The 20233-nt window shown below is 38.1% G+C and overlaps 1 protein-coding gene across 10 annotated transcripts in view; it reads left to right on the top strand.

Annotated features, from left to right (window-relative positions):
* TBC1D31 (TBC1 domain family member 31) overlaps positions 1 to 20233 on the top strand; it is a 62606-nt gene that overhangs the window by 17689 nt on the left and 24684 nt on the right. For all 10 annotated transcript variants that reach the window (XM_068983532.1, XM_068983530.1, XM_068983526.1 and 7 more), the window contains 7 exons: positions 3148 to 3299; positions 6125 to 6284; positions 8676 to 8876; positions 12732 to 12908; positions 17791 to 17870; positions 17949 to 18095; positions 18442 to 18575. In XM_068983532.1, coding sequence (XP_068839633.1) covers positions 3148 to 3299; positions 6125 to 6284; positions 8676 to 8876; positions 12732 to 12908; positions 17791 to 17870; positions 17949 to 18095; positions 18442 to 18575 — 1051 coding nt within the window. The remainder of the gene's footprint in view (positions 1 to 3147; positions 3300 to 6124; positions 6285 to 8675; positions 8877 to 12731; positions 12909 to 17790; positions 17871 to 17948; positions 18096 to 18441; positions 18576 to 20233) is intronic.

Genomic DNA, 20233 nt, shown 5'->3' with positions numbered 1-20233 from the left:
ACTTGCCCAGTGTCACGTAGCTTATGAAAAAGGTACAGTTCTGAGTTGAAGCTTGGTTTACTCTGAAGTGGCTCCATTATGCTCTCAGGTGAACCAATTACATTTCTTCGAATTAGAAAATTTTGATTCTTTTGTTGATACTAGGAGGTAGGACACTTAGCTCTGTTAGCTAGAGATTTTGGAATAAATCCTGAGATTTCTGTTTACTGTGGTTCAGTATGAATCAGACAAGGTTTCGTGATGATGGCATCAGAGAACACTTAATAAGTGTCATAAGCTTAGTCTGTATACGAATGGGCACTCACTAAATTTTTGCCAAATTGTACATTTCACTGTTAACTTTCTCTAACTACTATCCTGAACTCTTTCAACTTTGAAAAGAATTCATGTACCTCTCAAAAGTGAATTGGGAAGCCTAGGATTTTCATGTTTTGTAAGGAAAAGGTGCAGCCAACCTTCAAAAAGTATATTTTGTTAGTACTCTTGAAGTTTTTTCTAAGTATTTTGTGTTTGTCAGGAGATTACACTATGTAAATAATGACATGATTCATTAGGAACAATTTTATAATCATTAAAATCTGGCAATTAAAATTACAAATCTAGTAATGAATAATCATGTAGGCAATAATCTATCACAGCTATTCCTCAAAATAGCAGCTGATGCTCATTAACTTTTAAGCTTTTGCTTCTCCCAGTAGGAATAAACTTTATTACTTTTCTAGAAAAATACTGCTAATTATAATAAAAATTTCAAGGCACTTTCTTTGACATCGGATTGGAAACCGTTTTCATGCATCCATTATAGATTGTAATGTATTCACTGACAGTTCTTTCTGTACGACCTTCATATTATAAATCTTCTTAATATAATGGAACTGTTGGCAAAAGACCTACCAGATTGTCTTTGATAAAGTGAGCCTAGGACAAAAGTGAGGAGGAGCTGGATCAGGCAAGGGGCTCGGCATCCGATGTAGTTGAGCTAGCATCTTTTAGAGTCTTACAGCTGTAGTCCTTAGTAGATTGTTCTAACTAACCGGTATGTTCCATAGTACATTTTGTGTGCACACATGTATGTTTTCTAGCATTATTATCAAAAAAGAGATAATGTATTATATATAATATATATGTAAATATATATGTTTACAATGCTCTAAAATTTTTATAGTAATGTTTTTAACTATTAGAATCATTGCCTAACTATATGTGTACAATAGCTGCATGACAATAATACAGATTAGTTGCAAGGCTGCCATATTTCATGTGGATGCTTTATTGACCCATTGTTTTTGTAACACTGGGGAAAGCCATGGTAGATGCAGTGTTGATCCTGCTTTTTCTCTGGACATCTCTCTCACTACTGTGATGATGGTTACATCTAGATTCTGAATACTCAGAGACACTCTAGTCCAGTGTTAGAGATGCTGAACACTTCATCCCCAAAGAATGTCTTGATAGCACTCCCTCTGACACCAGTAAAGTTGTGAAGATGTCAGAATAAAAGGAAACAAATCCTTAAAGGTGCTCTGCCTCCTCTACGAGTCCCTGCCCCTCTCTTTCCAACACAAAAACAGTCATATGTTTTAAAAATAATAAAGCCTGTAAAGACACAGTAGTAGACACAAGAAGATGTGTTCAAATATAAAGTGTTATAGTCAGTTCTAATGTGGTTAAGAAGGCCGATCTGGATGGAACCAAAGAACAAATACCTAGAACTCGACATAAACTGTTAAAGGTGAAGATGCGTATACTATACAACTTAGTAAGAAAAAGGTTTATTCATTCATTTATTCAACAAAAAACTGTTGCGCACCTTTACTAAGTTCTAGTCATTGCGCTTGCCACTGACCACACAAGAATAAGCAAGATAGACAAGACTCGGTTCTGCCCGCTCAGAACCAACCAAGTATCTTCAGCTGTGAAGGATGTTGCGTCTCTTGCTGTTTTGTCCACAGTGTTTGGGGTTCCATGCATAGGGCGTCAGGGTAGATTTCCTGTGGGCAGACGACTGTATAAAGAAATTATAATTCTTCTGTGGTTCAGAGGAATAAAATAGAAGATCAAAACTGTATTGAGGGAAAAATAAAGGAAAAAAAAGAATAAATAGCTAGAGCTGTAACTATTAGCTGTTTGCAGGAATTTATTTTGAGGAGATAGCTACGAATGCGTGTCCTTAGGGTATTGAATTTTTTTCATGTTCTTTGCTTCCTTTCCTACCTCCCTCTGCGTGTTTTACACAGATGGCACACAAAGTTCTGTTTGAGGCCATTGAAACTTATGAGAAAATATTGGTCAATTTTAATAAAAATGTTATATTATTGAAGTAAGCATTGCTTACTGCTTATGTAATAGAGAAATAGAAATTATGAGAATAAAATGATATTTTCAGCTTTTCTACCAATTTCAATCTCAATTGTGCATTAAATAAATTGAATCTCTAATAAAATATGAGAATCTCTAATAAAATATAAAATCTCTAACATGTATTTTCAAGTTTTTATTTTGCAAATAATGCTTAGCAAACATTTATAGACATTTATCTTAAAGCATTTTGCTGGTTTTTTTCTCAAAGAATTAACCCTTAGAAGCAGATTGGTTATTCAGAAGAAATTTAAGACTGTTGAGATATATACAGTATCTTTAGTCAGCTTTTACTACCAGCAGGAGTGTATCACAGTTCCTTTTCTATAGTTTCACCAACATTTAATATTTTTAACACTTGATTGTTAGTATTTGATACTGTATATTAGTATATAACTTATAAATATACTATGTATATTTTGTGTATATGTATGCTTTGTGTTTTGTATAGTTTGTGCATTATTTTAAGGTAAATTTGATACACATAAAATGGTGTCTTATTTTCATCTGAATCTTCTATAAGGTTAAATATTTTAAGAATTGTTATTATTTTATGAATAAACTTGTCATTATAGTCACCTGTTTTTTGTTTAAAGGCGTTTACCTTTTCTTTTGATTTATAATAGTATATAAAATATCAGTTTTATCCCCTGGCATGTATTGTAAATGTATTTTCTCCAGTTTAAGAAAAAATAATTTTAAGGAAGAATTAACTACTTGTAAATTTTAAACTTAAAGAGAGTTAAATGATCCTTATATAAACAATAACTTTTTTTCCTCCCTTTTTAGGTTTTCTTTCTACCATTAAGTAATACCATCCTCAGCTGTTTTAAAGATAATTCCATCTTTGCCTGGGAATGTGATACTCTTGTTTGCAAATATCAATTGCCAGCTCCACCTGAAAGCTCTAATATATTATACAAAGTGTTTGCCGTGACCAGGTAATGTTCACTTTGAGACACTGAGGATTTTTATGAAATGTAATTTCCAGTGAAATTTTATAAATTTTCATTCAGTATTTTATTGTCATACGAGCAAAAGTTTCCTTTAAACTAAGATATGATCTGAGATATGGTATTAAATTATTTACTTGTTGTACAGAAAAATATAAAAAGTATATGAAATCCTAAGGCTGGTATTCTCATTAGCTATAAAAAGCATCAACTAATAGCCACTCCTATCTTGTCTATAATTCTGCCTATATTTAGTCACATACAACTCTTTGCGATCCCATAAACTGTCCTCCAGTCTCCTCTGTCCATGGGGTTTTCCTTGCAGGAACACTGGAGTAGATTGCCATTTCCCCCTCTAGGGGATCGTCCCAACCCAGGGATCAAGCGTGTGTCTCCTGCGCTGGCAGGCAGATTCTTTACCACTGGTAACTGTCTACTACTTCTGTACTGTGTCGTTGTAAAGCAAAGCCCAAGCGTATCATTTCATGCATAAATATTTCAGCGTGTATCCCTAAAGGATAGGACCCTTTTTGAAACACAGCTGTGGTACTATCATTACACCTTTACACACTCATAATACTATATCTAATTATTATTCATAGTTCACGATTGGTCTAATAATCATTTTTGTGGTTGGTTCAAGTTAGGAACAAAATACGGTTCACACATGGCCTTGGTTGATACATCTCTCTTTATATTTTCATTGCAGTTAATTTGTTAAAGAACTGGTCATTTGTCCTGAAGTTTTCTATATTCTAGATTCTGCTTTTTGCATCCCTGTGATGCTATTTAATGTGATCTTCTCTCATCTGTGTTTACTATAAACTGGTTATGTCATATTTCCTGTAAGTTGGAGGCTTGATCTGATCTGGTTTGATCTGGGAGCAAGAAGACATTGTAGGTGGTTGGTGTACTTTCATCTGCAGGAACACAGAACTCTTTCTTATGATGTTAATGGTCACTGGTGGTCATCACCTAGATATCCTGTGTTGCATTGGAGGTTAGCAAAATGGAACTAACTATTCTGTCTTTCCTTGTCCTTTATTAACCAGACCCTTCTCAAGAAAGAAACTTCCTCTCATCAACTCTTTGGTTACTTTGCTGTACAGTTAGTAAAGGAAAAGCAGGATAAAATGCTTGATTTCTTCATCTTAAAAAAAGAAAACCTTTTTCCCCCCAAATAATGGATTGTTTATTGGCATATTCAGAGGTGGCCATTGAAGGTCTTTTGTCTTTAATCTTTGTAAGCTCATGGATTTAAGCATAGTTGACATAGTTTGACTTATTAAAATTATTATTCTTAGTGATGCTCTGGTTCTCTCATCTTTGACCAGTGAGATTATCAGGTCGACTCTGAACCTTCTTGATACAACCCCTGGTCTATGATATGTGTGTGTTAGTCACTGGAGTCATGTCTGACTCTTTGCAACGCCGTGGACTGGAGTCCGCCAGGCTCCTCTACCCATGGAATTCTCCAGGCAAGAATATTGTAGTGGGTTGCCATTCCCTTCTCCAGGGGATCTTCTTGACCCAGGGATTGAACCCATGTCTCCTGGGTCTTTGCAGGCAGATTCTTGACCACTGAGCTACCAGGGAAGCCCTTTTTCAGGCTACTAAGGCAATGGCACCCCACTCCAGTACTCCTGCCTGGAAAATCCCATGGACAGAGGAGCCTGGTAGGCTGCAGTCCATGGGGTCGCTAAGGGTCGGACACTACTGAGCGACTTCACTTTCACTTTTCACTTTCATGCATTGGAGAAGGAAATGGCAACCCACTCCAGTGTTCTTGCCTGGAGAATCCCAGGGACGGCGGAGCCTGGTGGGCTGCCGTCTATGGGGTCGCACAGAGTCGGACACGACTGAAGTGACTTAGCAGCAGCAGCAATATAATAGCTTCCTTACTTTGTGTATTTTTAATCTCATTTCCTAAAGTCAGTCTCTGCAAAGCAGCTAGAGTGGTCTTCTTGAATCATTAAATCATTTCCCTATCCAACTCCCTTGAAAGGCTTTACATTGCTCTTAGGAAAATCCAACTCCCCGCCATATCCCCTGAGGCCTTCTGTCCTCTGGTCTTGGCTTCCCTCCCTTTCGTCATCTTATTTCCTTCCCCATCTAATTTAAGTGTTCAGCCACACTTGAATATTGCTTCTCATTCTTCCTTATATACTGACCTTATTCCTGTCTCAACATTTTTGTATTGGCCAGTCAGCAATACTGACAAGCATGGAACTCTTCCTCCAGGTCACCCTGTGACCGGCCCATTCACATCATTCTTGCAGTAGATCTCCGTCCTTTCCCAGCTCTATAACATCACCTGTTTAAATTGATAAACAGTAAGAATTAATTTCCTCAGAGGTACTAGCCACATTCTAGTTCTCAGCAACCACACGTGGCTAATAGTGACTCTTTTGGTTCTTGCTGTTTGGGTTTTTGTGTGTTTATTTTTGGCTGCATCTGGTCTTTTCCCTAGTTTGGCGAGTGGGGGCTGCTCCTCTTGCAGTGCGCAAGCTTCTCATTCTGGTGGGTTCTCTTGTTGTGGCCTGTGGGCCAGCAGTTGTGGCTCTCGGGCTCTAGAGTGAGGGCTCAGTAGTTACGGTGCTGGCCTTAGTGGCCCACAGCATGTGGAATCTTCCCCAGTCAGGGATGGAACCTGTGGCCTCTGCATCAGATTCTTATCCACTGTACCACCAGGGAAGTCCAGTAGTGACTTTTGGACAGCGTAGGTGAGAACATTTCCATCATGATACTGAATCAAGTTGGACAGTGCTGCTATAAATAATTAATCCAGTCTTTTTTACCTGTCTGTTTTGCAGGGATGGCCGGATCCTGGCTGCAGGGGGCAAATCAAATCACATTCATTTGTGGTGCTTGGAAGCTAAACAGCTGTTTAGAATTATCCAGATGCCCACCAAAGTTCGTGCCATTCGCCATCTAGAATTTCTTCCTGATAGTTTTGATGCTGGTTCTAATCAGGTTAGTAACATAAAGGTTAGTAATGTGGTACTTTTTTTGGGAAAAATCGTATCAATTTCTGCACTATATTCTCTCATTTAACTTATGGCAGCCTGATTGTTTCAAGGATTTGAAATTGCCAAAAACTTGTTAAGAGTCTAAAACTGAAAAAATGGAAACATCTTAGATTCTATATATTAATGATAATTTACCCTTTTCCCTAAAATCGGTATACTTTATGTCATACTCTGGTTTACAGGGTGATGTTTGCTAATTTTTTATTTGATCCTTAAAGAATTCTTTGAGCATAGGCAGGGAATGTTTCGCAGACTGTGACATGAAACTAGGTGACTTGTCAGCACTGCTGTTGTAAGGATTAAAAGTAGGACTGGAAGGAAATTTTCTTGCTTTTTTGTTGTGCTGTGTTTTACCTACCATTAGCAGGTTGCCTCGAGCCTATGAAACGTGTTTTCTTTCTATTTAGCCTTAGTTTGCAAAGTGCTTCCCTTCCACACACCCTTTTTCTTTTTAATAGTTGGGCAATTGAACCTTAACTTCTTTATTTTAAATTATCTTGGGTCTTGCCATTAACAAATTTTATATGTGTGTGTTTTATGTATGTATATATTTATGTATTTATGTATATATGTATGATGTGTGTATATCATATCTATTTTAAGTTTTCTGAGTAGATAATGCTTTCACATGGTTGAAAACATTAAAAAAAAAATAGGCATAAAGTGAACTCTTACTTTTTCTCTCATTTGCCCAGTTACTCACTCTCCAAAACCACTGCTGTTATATAATCTTATGTTTTTCCCATTTTGCATTTTTTTCTTTACTTAGTTTACCTTGAAGATTATCCTATATCAGTACAAAACTTCATTCTTTTTTACAGCTGTATAAATTTTTTAACCAGTCCTTTATTTTTGGGCACTCAGCCTGTTTTTAGTTCTCTTCTAGCACAGATAATACTGCACTGGATCACTTTTGCACACGTCACTTCACACATCCTGTCTGCAGGGAAAATAAAATCCCAGAGTTAAATAGTGGTACCAGCATTATGTTCATCTGTAGTTTTGATAGATCTTGCCTTCCAGAGAAGTTGCATCAACTGAATGAGGGGAGTCCTACCATCTGACCAACAGAAAAGCATGCTTTTTAGATTGTCACCTTCAAATTGCCTCCAGCTACCTCCAAACTGTAGGCTTTCACATAACAAGGGATGTCAGGGTTTCACAGAATCGCCTGGCGACACAGCCTGCCAGCCCCTGGCCCGGGAAAGAGCCTGTGGACGAAGCAGCAGAGGGCTTTATTGTTTTATGCTTTTAAGCTTTTTTAGTACATGTTTTTAATTTTTCAAGTTGCATGAGTTACAGCTGTTTTTCTCCCCCTTAAAAGACTAGCTTCCTTCAGACTTCCCCCCCACCCCAACACTGTCCTTCTTTGCAGCTCACAGACTTTCTCCCTCCACAACCCAAATGCTGGTTACAACAGCGAGGTCACAGGTGTGTGTGGCGCAGCAGGACAGCTGTCAGCTCTGCTCAAGCTGAGGATGGAGAAGGGAAACAAGCCCTCCAGCCTCCCCGCTTCTGCCAGCCAATATGGAGTCAAAGTGGAGAACTGTACTCCTCTCTCCTTCCCCTGGAGGGGTTGGTGGAGATAGGCCTGCCTGTGGGACCTTTCTGTCGTCTCCCAGGATAGGCTCCTTACTGGTTCTGGTTAGGACCAGGCTTATCTGGACCTGAACTGGGCAAATCTGCGTGAGCCGTGATTAGGGATTTTAAATAAACATCGTGGCTCTCTGCGAGTATGGTCTCCTCTGATTGTCCTCCACCCCACCACTGCACGCCCCCCAAGAGAGAACATATGTAAATACACGTGTGTACATGTGTAGTTTAACTTTTTAAAATTGAGGTGTAATTAACAGAGAACATGTTAGTTTCAGGGCTTCCTTCATAGCTCAGCTGGTAAAGAATCTGCCTGCAATGCAGGAGACCCTGGTTCAATTCCTGGGTTGGGAAGATCCACTGGAGAAGGGATAGGCTACCCACTCCAGTATTCGTGGGCTCCCCTTGTGGCTCAGCTGGTGAAGAATCCGCCTGCAATGCAGGAGACCTGGGTTTGATCCCTGGGTTGGGAAGATCCCCTGGAGAAGGGAAAGGCTACCCACTCCAGTATTCTGGCCTGGAGAATTCCATGGGCTGTATAGTCCATGGGGTCACAAAGAGTCAGACAGGACCGATCGACCTTCACTTTCACTGTCATGTTAATTTCAGGTGTATAACAAGATGACTTAGTATTTGTATGTATATATTGTAAAATGGTCACCATAATAGGTCAAGTTAACATCTGAGACTTGAATTTTAAATGTGTTTTAGGAACTCACATGTTGTTTCTCTCTACTCTTAGGTTCTTGGAGTGCTAAGTCAGGATGGTATTATGAGATTTATTAATATACAGACTTGTAAACTTCTCTTTGAAATTGGGAGCCTTGATGATGGAATTAGCTCATCAGTAATTAGCCCACATGGACGGTACATTGCATCTATTATGGAAAATGGCAGTCTGAACATATACTCAGTTCAGACTTTAACGAAAGAAATAAATAAGGTATGTTATCAAGTAAACTTCCCTTTTTTCTTTTAAGATTTAAATGTATCGTCAAAAATAAAAGCTCTGTTACAACTTTTTAACTTTCTTGCACCATTATCCCTTTTTCTGGATATGTTTTCTCGCTCTTACTCCCAAAGCCACATCTCCAGACTTTGCTCACCTATGCTCCATTCTTAAACTGCTGCCTTTGTCAAAGGCCTCTGTTTGTTGTCCCTGTCCCATTCGAGGTACCCCCCGATCTGCTTCCTGAAAAAGGTCCGCAGTCCCAGTCTGTTCCTTTTTTTCTCTTTCTTCCCCTCTTGCAGGCTAGACACCTTGGAGCACCTGTGACTGTATCTATTCCTCTCTTTCCCGAATTGAGTCAATACTAAGTTATGTACTCCTGGAATCTGAAATGTCTGTACGTGGGCCACCTGTTCGCCATCTCGGCCATCCTTGTCTTGGTGCTCACTGACTGCTCTCGAATAATAGTAATCTCAATAAATACACCTAAACTCAGAGCCCTCGGTGCCTGCCCCTCCTCATCAATCATCTTCCACATACTATTTTTCTAAAATAAGACTTTCATCATCTAAACTAACGCTGTTCTTGTGGCCTCTGTTCCTTTGCCTCTTGCATTAAGTCCAGACTCTTCTCCTGCCTCTCAAAATCTTCTCTATTGTCTTCTCTACCTAGCACGTTTCCCTGTGCTTTCTACTTCCTTACTATCCCTTGTAGACACCGTGTGCATTTCTACATCTGTTGTTCCCCTACACATTTCATCTGAAATATACTTCCCCCTTCTCTTATGGTAATCTAGAATTTCTCTGGCTTGTTGCATCAAATAACAGATTGTTTCCTTCTCTTTTCTGGGGTGGGGAGGGGAATATTTTTAAGAAAGAAATTATTTATTTTTATTTGGAGGATAATTCCTCTGCAGTGTTGTGCTGGTTTCTGCCATACATCAACATGAAATCAGCTGTAGATACGCCTGTGTCCCCTCCCTCTTGACCGTCCCTCCCACCTCCCACCCCGCCCCACCCCTCTACGACGCCACAGAGCGTGTCCTATAGTAAATTCATTCGCACTGGCTGTTTTACATATGGTAATGCACAGGCTTCAGTCTGTTCTCTCAGTTTGTCCCACCCTCTCCTTTCCCCATTGTGTCCGCAAGCCTGTTCTCTATGTCTGTGTCTCTGTTGCCCTACAAATGCGTGTATCAGTAAGAAGTTCTTATTACAGAGAAAAAGCAAAAGATACAGATAAGCAAATAATTCAGTAAGTCTAACCATTCTCAGATGATTTTGAAACATATGCCTACCGAGTATTTTTTTCTATGTGTATAAATGTATACAGTCAACCTGCATATTCACAGATTCTATTTGTGAATCTGTCTGCTGGTGAAATTCAGTTTTCAGTAACTCAGCGTTGTGGCAACTCTGTAAAACATAACTACTGCGAATAATGAGAATTGTGTATGTGGCAGGTGCACATGTGAATACATTTTCTTTAAACATGTAATTATACTCTACTATTCTTGGAGACTTAAAAAATTTTAATAACATTTGCACTTAATGAGAGTTGTCAGCCTAGCTGGATATATAAGAGCTAGATAAACGTTATTAACAGAACAAGAGATCTGAGAAAAACCAAGATAAACATGTCATTGGCTTCCTCTCTGTTATTTGTTAAGCAAATTGAGATCAGATTGATGAAAAGCTAGCTTATAACAGAAGTAGGATTCCAGTGTCTCTATGGCTATTGCAGGCTTAAAAAATGGCCAGGTTTATACAAAACTTACTAACCATGTCCCATTCCTTCAAGTCCTATTTTCTTGCCATTGAAGAATTTCTGGTATTCTGCTGATAGTAAGTAAGCTAATTCCTATTTCTGTGGTGAAGTTTCAACACTCCTGAGGTGTGGCAATTCAGGTCATATCTCAGGCTCCAACTTTTGGGAGATTCTTTGATGCAAGAACTATGAAAAATGCGGTACTAGAATTAGTATTTTAATAATGATTTAGAAGAATGGACTGAGGTTAGAAGATAGTTCAAGGATGTTAAAGATGGGGAGTTTTCAGAAGTCAGACCACTATTAATTGCATTTCATAGACAAAGAGTTGAATCATAGAGTAGGTAGTCACTGTACTTTTTCTTTGGTCAGAGCTATTGCTACTATATTTTGCATTATTCTTATATTCTTTCAGATGTGAATAAATAATAATGTATCCTAGAAAACCACTATTTTTAAAACCCCTTACTGATACAGTTAAAACTTTAAATACTTTTCATAATTTAAAAACAAAAGTACAGTAGCAGTGCCATATATATTATTGCATTACCTACTCTTATACACTTCACAGTGTTACGTGTCATACATACTGTAACTGACAACAGGGGATGTTTTCCTGGTCTCCTATAATAGGTGCAAATTTCAAAAGCAAGGGGCTTCCCAGGTGGCTCAGTAGTAAAGAATCCGCCTCCCAATGCAGGAGACACGGGTTTGATTCCTGATTCAGGAAGATCTCCTGGGGAAAGAAATGGCAACCCACTCCAGTATTATTGCCAGGAAAGTCCCATGGACATAGGAGCCTGGTGGGCTACAGTCCATGGGCTCATAAAAAGAGTCAAACACAACTTAGCAACTAAGTGAGCAACTGCTGCTCCTTCAAAAGCAGAAGTCCTGAACTTTTGAAGGCAACATGAGAAAAAGTTTTGTTTGAAACCTCAAAGTAGTCTTTTTATAGTCTGTTGTTTAAAAAGAGTCAGAATGTTTGCCTTGTTCTACTTATTTCTTTTGGGGGTGAGGGAGGAGGAGGTCAAAAAAGTTTGCTTTCTGCGTCAAAGCTTTCCCAGAGTGGTGATTTATTTCCATTGTACGTCATCATGGAAGCACAGTGTTCTGGCTTTCATGACAGCTTGATTCAAGGTGATGCATATAATTTGTGTTTTTTGGAAATCTAATATGTTCATTTGGACTTCTGGGTTTTTCCTCATGTTCTCATATAAGAGGCATTGCCACTTTGACTTCAAGAAAAATTTATCTAAAAAACACAAATCCATCTGTCTTTGATCTGGGTCTGGGCTAATTACTAAGGAAACACTCGGCCATAATGGTCTCAAACATTTAAACACCCTGTGAAAGTCATTGTACTTTAATCATGTTTGGAACTCAGAAAACCAGAGGTTCTTTACCTGCTCATTTCCTTTGAACAAGGATGATCGTTTTATTTCAAAGAAGGTGTTATTCATGAAGGAAATGTCTTAGTCAAGGAAGCTGAAGTTGTTGAAGGCTTATCTTCCTATTTGATAAGCCCCATCAAAATGAGGGTTTGGCGTCTAAGCCGTGCTGTCTGCACACGGGCTCTGAAGCTGTTGATGCAGTTGAGGGACTGACAGCCATCTCCGTGTAAGTTAGAAAATGTAACCAAGGACAGAGGCAGGGGTGCTGTGCTGTCAGAGGAAAATCACGTGACAGTTTCCCTCGAAAGAAATTTCACTGGAGCCCAGAGAATGCTAGGCTGCTTCTATCAGCCTTTTAGAGGGCCATGGGCTACAGATTACTCCAGTACTACAAACTTTTATTGTGCAGGTATAAAAGATGGATTGATACTGTATGACTTAAGGCCAGCTTTCAAGGAATCATTCAGTTCTATTTATCTTTGTTAATCAAGATCTTTATTGTGTTCCTCAAAGGAATTTGGCAGAAATTTGCTTTGACTCATTAGTCAACAAGGAAACATTCTTGGACACTTTATTTATACTTTTTGTATCAAGGCACAGTATTAAGTTGACCAAAATAAAATTTTTAAATACTATGTTTTCAGGTCTATTTTCTAAAGATAGCCACTGGATTTTTTTCCCTCCCTTTTAGCCACCTCCTCCTTTAGTGAAAGTGATTGAGGATTTGCCTAAGAAGAAAGGGAATTCTGGTGATCTTAAGGTGAAAGTGACATCAGGAAGAGTGCAGCGGCCAGTGAAATCAAGGGAGAGCAAAATACAGACCAGAATATTGAAACAAGACCTGACTGGCAGTCTTGAAAAGAAAGAGGTAAGAATGTATTAAACTCTTCATTTCTCATGACTCTGCTGTAAGCACGTCTCATGATTCCTAGTCCATTATCGTTCTTCCTTAAGAATTAAAAGGAAAATTTTAGAAAAGTAGAAAGTGGTAACTGAAATTATAACATGCTTTGTAAAACTTTTTAATATAAAATTTAAAAGCCTTTTTAATATAAAATTAATGCATACTTTTTTTTAAAGTCAAACAGTATAGAATTTCACTGTCCAATATGGTAGCCACTAGTCACAAGTGGCTGGACTGATTTGAAATGTGGTGTATGTGTGAAGTGCACATCAGATACTGAAATTTTATTATGAGCAAAAGAAAGTAAAATATTTTAAAAATTGAAGTATAGCTCATTTACAGTTTTATATTAGGACAAAATAGTGATTCAGTATTTTTATAGATTATACTCCATTTAAAGCTATTGTAAAATATTAGCTATATTCTCTGTGCTGTATATCTTGTTACATATCTATACTATTATATATATAACAAGCTTATTATGTATAGTAGTTTGTACTTAATTTCCTACGCCTAAAGAAGGAAAAGCATCATATTAATAATATGCTGATTGTATGTTCAAATGATAATATTTTTATTACATTGGGTTAAATTATTAAATTTAATTTTTTACCTGTGCTTGTGACTTTTTTAACATGGTTCCTAGAAAACTTAAAATTACACTTGTCTCTTGGATTAGCAGTTATCTGTCATAGAAGGCTGTAAAGGGACAAAACCCAAAAGTATAAATTCCTGGCACTCCCCAGAGGTGATCATCGTTAATAATTGTTCATCTTTCTGAAATTTTCTGTGTATAAATATATACATATATATCTGTCTGTTACCTTTAAATATTTTTAATAAATGGAGTCATACTGTATTACTGTTTTATAACTTGCTCTTATCATTTAACAGATTGACTATATTAGTGCAGATAGTGCTACAGCAGTTAAATATATTTGCGTAGTATTGCATTTATGGATATACATGAATTTATCTCACTAGAACTCTGCTCACTGGCATTTAAGTTGTAATATTAGTCTTCTGTTAATACATTCTGTGATGCAGTGGCTATTCTTTGAACATTTGCACAAACATATCTGTAGAAGAATTTTTAAGTAAGAGCATGTGCATAAAAATTTTCATAGTAGCCAAATTGTTCTTCAGAATTTGTGTGTGTGTGATTTATTCAAGAAAAACTTAGAAGCAACCAAAATGTCCACCATTAGGTAACTAATCAATATAAATTATGGTAGAGCTTTATAGTAGAAATCTAAGAATATTTAAGAGGAAAGGGAAATGATTGTAGTATGTTAAATATAAAAAGCAAGCTACAAGAACTATATGTTTGATTATCTGTGTGCTTAGTCACTCAGTTGTGTCCAACTCTGAGACCCCATGGACTGTAGCCTGCAGGCTCCTCTGTCCATGGGGATTCTCGAGGCCAGAATACTGGAGTGGGTTGCCATGCCCTCCTTCCAGGGAATCTTCCCAACCCAGGGACTGAACCCAGATCTCCCACATTGCAGGCCAATTCTTTACCATCTGAGCCACTTTTAAAAAGATAGGGGTACTTATGTATTATTTTTAAAACTCTATAGGAAAGACTGAGTTACTAATAGAATTACCTATTTCAGTCAGTTTTATTATCTTCTTTATAGGGGTTTTTTTTTTGTATATTCCTTATTTTCTGGAATTGAAAGAAAATTATAACAGTAGAGAAACTGCTAGCATTTTCAGGAACTTTTAAAACTTTTTATTAATAGTAAATCAGTCAGTCACATACATACAAATGGAGAGCTCAGTACATTTTTACAAACTGAATACACCTGCACTGTCAGTACCCAGATCAAAAAAAGGACCTTTCCCAGCACCCTCGAAGGCCCTCCACTTCTCCCTTCCAGGCACTTCGCCCCAAGGATCAGGCACTTCGCCCCAAGGATAACTATCTCCTGTCTTTTAACACCTTAGATTAGTTCTGCCCCTTTTGTGCTTATGGTCATTGGGTCATTTAGTTGGTACTCTTTTCTGTCTGGCTTCTTTCATGCATCATATCTGAGAGATCCATGTGGTCATAAACCATTCTGTATCTGTATAGAATTCCCTGGTATGAATAAGCCATGACTGCTTTATCCATTCTGCTGTTGGTAGGCATCTGAGTAGTTTTCTAGTTTTTTTTTTTTGCTACGAGAAACAGTGTTACTGTGAACATTTTAGTACATCTTTGGTGAACATAAGGATGTGTCTCTTGTTGGGTATAAACGTAGGAATGGAATTACTGGCTTATGGGCTATGCATATGTTCAGCTTTAGTAAATACTGTCAGAGTTTCCCAGGTGGTTGATTTAAACAATCCATATTCTCACCATGAGGTATTTGAGGGTTCTAGTCGCTTCATGTTCTTACCAGCTGTTGGTGTTTTTCACATTAATTTTGACAGCCTCTTTTCTGCTATAAGCAGTTTTAAAAAGTGAAGCTTGTATCAAAAGAGGAATGTGTAAAGTGTTGTCTACCAGGGAAATTCAGTAGAAACTCAGTGCTCAGGGTTTTTACTGGAAGCTGGTTATAGGTACCCCCTGTGTAGTACATTACAAAACTCCACACAACAACTCCACACGGAAAGCAGGTGATCAGCTTAAACCACACTGTACGGGTTAGGCACAATGAGCTGCTCCCACTGGTTCTGAGGAGGGTGGAAACTTCCTGAAAACCCAGGTATACGGACACCAGACAAGGGCCAACCTGTAGGCCTTTTCAAGGGTAGCAGTCCTGCCACATGAAATCTCTTCGGGACCTACTCATATCCACGTTAAGAAATAGAGTGTTATCAGTAGCTTTGGAGTCCCCTGTGTGGTTGTCCCCAATCACATTTTTCTCCCTGTCCCACAGATGTGACCATTGTCCCCACTTCTGCATTAATTATGTCCTTGGTTTTCTTTGTAGTTTTATCACTTCTACAATGTAGCCCTAAACAAAATATTGCCTAGTTTAAGTAGCAGGCACCGAGCTAGCTGTGTAAAGAATGGGGAATATTGACCCTATGAGTTGAATGCACTAGTGAGAAAAGGAGCTGAATGGCGTATCTGAGACATAGTCTGGCTTGAGCTTTCCTGAACGTTTACAGGAGCCTTTCCTGGGAAAATGAGTGGGCAGTCATGACTGACTTGTGGGAAATAAAAGTGACACCACAATCAGGGCATCTGGCCACACTCGATCTGGATTACAGGTGGAAGGCCCACAGACATGTGTCAGAGAGCAGGTGGCTTCTAAAAACCCGTGTGTGTGTGCTAAGTCACTTCAGTCGTGTCTGCCTCTGGACTGTAGCCCGCCAGGCTTCTTTGTCCATGGGATTCTCCAGACAAGAATACTGGAGTGAGTTGCTGTGTTCTCCTCCAGGGGATCTTCCTGACCCAGAGACTGAACCCAGGTTTCTTATGTCTCCTGCATTAGCAGGCAGGTTCTTTACCACTAGCACCACCTTGGAAACCCTTAGCCAGCTCTAAATGGTGGGTCAAAGTAGGTCCCTTCTATGGGTGAAATGCGTGTGCTCAGCTAATCATGGCTTCAGGACACAGAAAGGAAGTAGGGACTTCATCCGCTCATGGTTGAGACAAGAGGATGAAACTCAGGCCAGTTCATCTGGGCATCTGTCCTTTGTTTAAAGAGGTGTCAGTGGCAGCAGATGTCTTGGTGATGAGCAGTGAACATGTCTCTTTCATGGGTCTTGTTGCTCCAGTCTGGGCTACTTGCCCTCGACGTCTGGTCCATGGCACTCAAATGGGAAATCTTCATTCACTGTCATCTCAGGCTGCCCCTCACCTCGCTCTTACACTGGATTACCTGTTTCTTATGGTAAAAAGTGCACTGAACTAAGTCAGAAAATCTGGCTTTGAGTCTTGAACTAACACTTAACAGACCTATGACCTTGAGCAAGTTGGGGAGCTTCTACTGACCTTTCCATTTCTTCAAAGAAAGGAAGCCAGAAGGTTTCTTGTGCTTTGTATGGTTAAGCTTAAATGAAATACTCTATACATATGGGTTTATGATTCTTAAGTCTATAAAACATTTTCCCATTATGATAAAAATTGAATTAAAAATAAAAGTGAAAAAAGAGCAAGAGAAGGAGGAAGATATTAGAATGCATTGTTCTTGCTACAGGGATTAACAAATGGCAGCCCATGGGCTTGGGTGCTGGGAACCCTGGCTGCTCAAGCTAAGGATGAAGTGGAAGTTGCTCAGTCATGTCCGACTCTTTGCGACCCCATGAACTACACAGTCCGTGAAATTTTCTAGGCTAGAATACTGGAGTGGGTAGCCTTTCCCTTCTCCAGGAGATCTTTCCAATCCAGGGATCGAACCCAGGTCTCCCGCGTTGCAGGCTGATTGTTTACCAGCTGAGCCACAAGGGAAGCCCAAGAATACTGGAGTGGGTAGCCTATCCCTTCTCCAGCAGATCTTCTCAACCTAGGAATCGAACCAGAACCTCCTGCATTGCAGGTGGATTCTTTACCAGCTGAGCTATCAGGGAAGCCCAGCTAAGAACGATTTTTACATTATTAAATGGTTGCATTTTAAATGATTGTATAGGCATCTATATAAGTGTCTGTGTAATATCCTTGATCTTGCCTTTTGACCTGAAACCTAAAATATTTACTCTCTGATTGTTGACAGAAAAAGTTGGTCAGACCCTATAATAGGGTAAATAATAGGTCATAAACTGTGTGCTGTGTATGTACACACTCAGGAGAGAGAAAGATTTTGTATGTATGGAGAGAGTCCCATGATATAAAATATTTTTTACTGTGATTGTGTTCTGAAGTTAGAAAGCCACAGTGGACTTATTGATACTATTTTTTTTCTCTTTATAGAATGAGTTGTCAGATGGATTAAACAAAAAGCGTTTACAAATCTTATTAAAAGGCTATGGTGAATTTCCAACGAAATACAGGTAAAATTTAAATTCTTACATGTTAAATCAGTCTTATCCCTGCAGTTTTTCTTGGTTAAAACTATGTTTTAATTTCAGAATGTTCATTTGGCGCTCGCTGCTACAGCTGCCTGAAAATCATACAGCATTTAGTAACCTTATAGATAAAGGCATTCATGTGGCATTTCTCAACCTTCAGAAGAAATACCCCATCAAAAGCAGGAAGCTACTCAGAGTATTACAGAGGTATGTTCAGTATTTTGCAGCAATGTATATCTACCCCAAGGTACTTATTACTTACAAATGGGGAAAATAGTGATTTATAGTAGAGAAACTTAGCAGACACCTTCTTAACCAAGTAATCAAATTTAAAATTACCAGTAATAAAAATCTTACCTCTGTATTATTGCACATCACTTTCGTGGTATTCTTGCCAAAAGTTTATATCCTCAGTCTCATTGTGGGAAAACAGGCATATCCAGGTTTCACCAGATTTATCTTCTGTATCATTTTTTATAATCTGAATATATTATTTAGTGAATAATACACTTTACAAGCTTTTCTGGTCTTTATTTCCTTATTTTATTCACAGAACCCTCTCTGCATTAGCTCACTGGTCCACCATTTTTAGTGACACACCGTATCTTCCACTTCTGGCATTTCCATTTGTAAAATTGTTCCAGAACAACCAGCTCATCTGTTTTGAAGTTGTTGCTACGCTTATAAGTAAGTGGAAAACGAAACCAAGAGTAGATACTTGTACCTTTTCCTGATATCTTTTCATCTTGCAATGTTTAACAAATCTAGCGTGAGATAGACCCAGAGCATGGACAGTTTGGACATTAACACAAAAATAAACCTTTTTACTTAAATAAAATTTAGATGGTTGCATTTTAGATGATATTGTTACAGGCTAGATTTTGTTAGAAGGAAGCTGGTGCTTCACTAATAGGAAGTCAGTTATTGCTCAGAAGAGTGCAGTAAGGATGTGAGGCATTCAGCACACGATGCTGGACGTGGCACGTGCTGACCGTTAGCCCTGTTCTCATCATCCTTTGGTTGTTACCTTTACTGAGAACTTTGTGTGTGCCGGGTACCATTCTCAGGGTTTTGCCTTTCTTAACTCACTTAACTCTTACAGGACTCCTGTGAGGTAGGTGTTATTCATTATTATCTCCTTTTTGTAGATGAAGAGAGCTTGAGCTCCATGACTAGGCTAATGGTAGAATAAGAATCTGAACCCAGGCAGTCAGAACCTATAGCTTGCACTCCCATATGTTTACTGCTTCATCATTATCTACTAATACACTAAAAAGTGAGTCATTTTTTTATATAAATAAGATCAGGTCAACTAAATGGTTAATAAACTGGATCCAAGTTAAACCAAGCCTGGTTTAACAAAAATAACCAATTTTATATGTATTTTTATTGTACAAAGGAGATAAGCACTCAACTATAACAATAAAATTCTGAAAAGTAGAAATTAAAATATCCCAGCATACATCTTGTGAGTATTTTAGTATATTTCTCTTGACAGTTTTTCATTTATTCTGTTGTATTTGCTTTAATAAATTTTTACCAATCATTGGAGAAAATATAAGAAAATTTACAAAAGAAAAGTTATGAATATTCCTCTTCTTTAGAGAGTCTTGATAATATATTTGTGAATTTCTTATAAGAGCATTTCCCCCAAATCATTAAATATCTTCTAAAATATAATTTCTTGCCTATAGTATTTCCTCTTATAGGTATACCATAAAATGTATCCCCCAACTGTTAGACTTTTAGGGGGGTTGTTTTTATAATTATACTACTTGTATTTAATGCATTATATACACTTCTCTTATTTGTGTAAACTTCCTAGACATTTTATCCTGTATTGTAATATTCCATAATGTACATGTTCTATTTAATCTTTTATTGTTGGACATTCAGGTTGTTTCTAATTTTTATGTATTAAAAATAACAATTTTGTGACTAGCTTCAAGCTCATAAATTTATAATAATTTATTTTGGGTGGAGCCCCAGGATGGTATTATAAAATATGAATATTGTAATTGATTCTACAAAGAGATTGTACTAGTTTGCCCTGCTAATAACACTGAGAGTTTTAAATGGAAAACAAACAATAACAAAAGACAGACAATCCAGTTTGAAAATGGACAAGGACTTGAAGAGACATTTCTCCATAGAAGATGTACAGTGGCTAGTGAGCCCATGAAAAGATGCTCAGGATCATTAGTCATTAGAAAAATGCAAATCAAAACCACGCAAGACACCACGTCACACCTCCTAGGATGGCTATAGTCTTGAAAAAGAAAATAACAAGTGTTGGGCATGGATGTGGAAAAATTGTAACCCTTCGTACTTTGCTGATAGAAATG

The sequence above is a fragment of the Capricornis sumatraensis genome, chromosome 11 (assembly GCF_032405125.1).
Source record: "Capricornis sumatraensis isolate serow.1 chromosome 11, serow.2, whole genome shotgun sequence".
Classification (NCBI taxonomy): Eukaryota; Metazoa; Chordata; class Mammalia; order Artiodactyla; family Bovidae; genus Capricornis; species Capricornis sumatraensis.
This window is presented reverse-complemented; position numbering and strand designations above follow the sequence as displayed.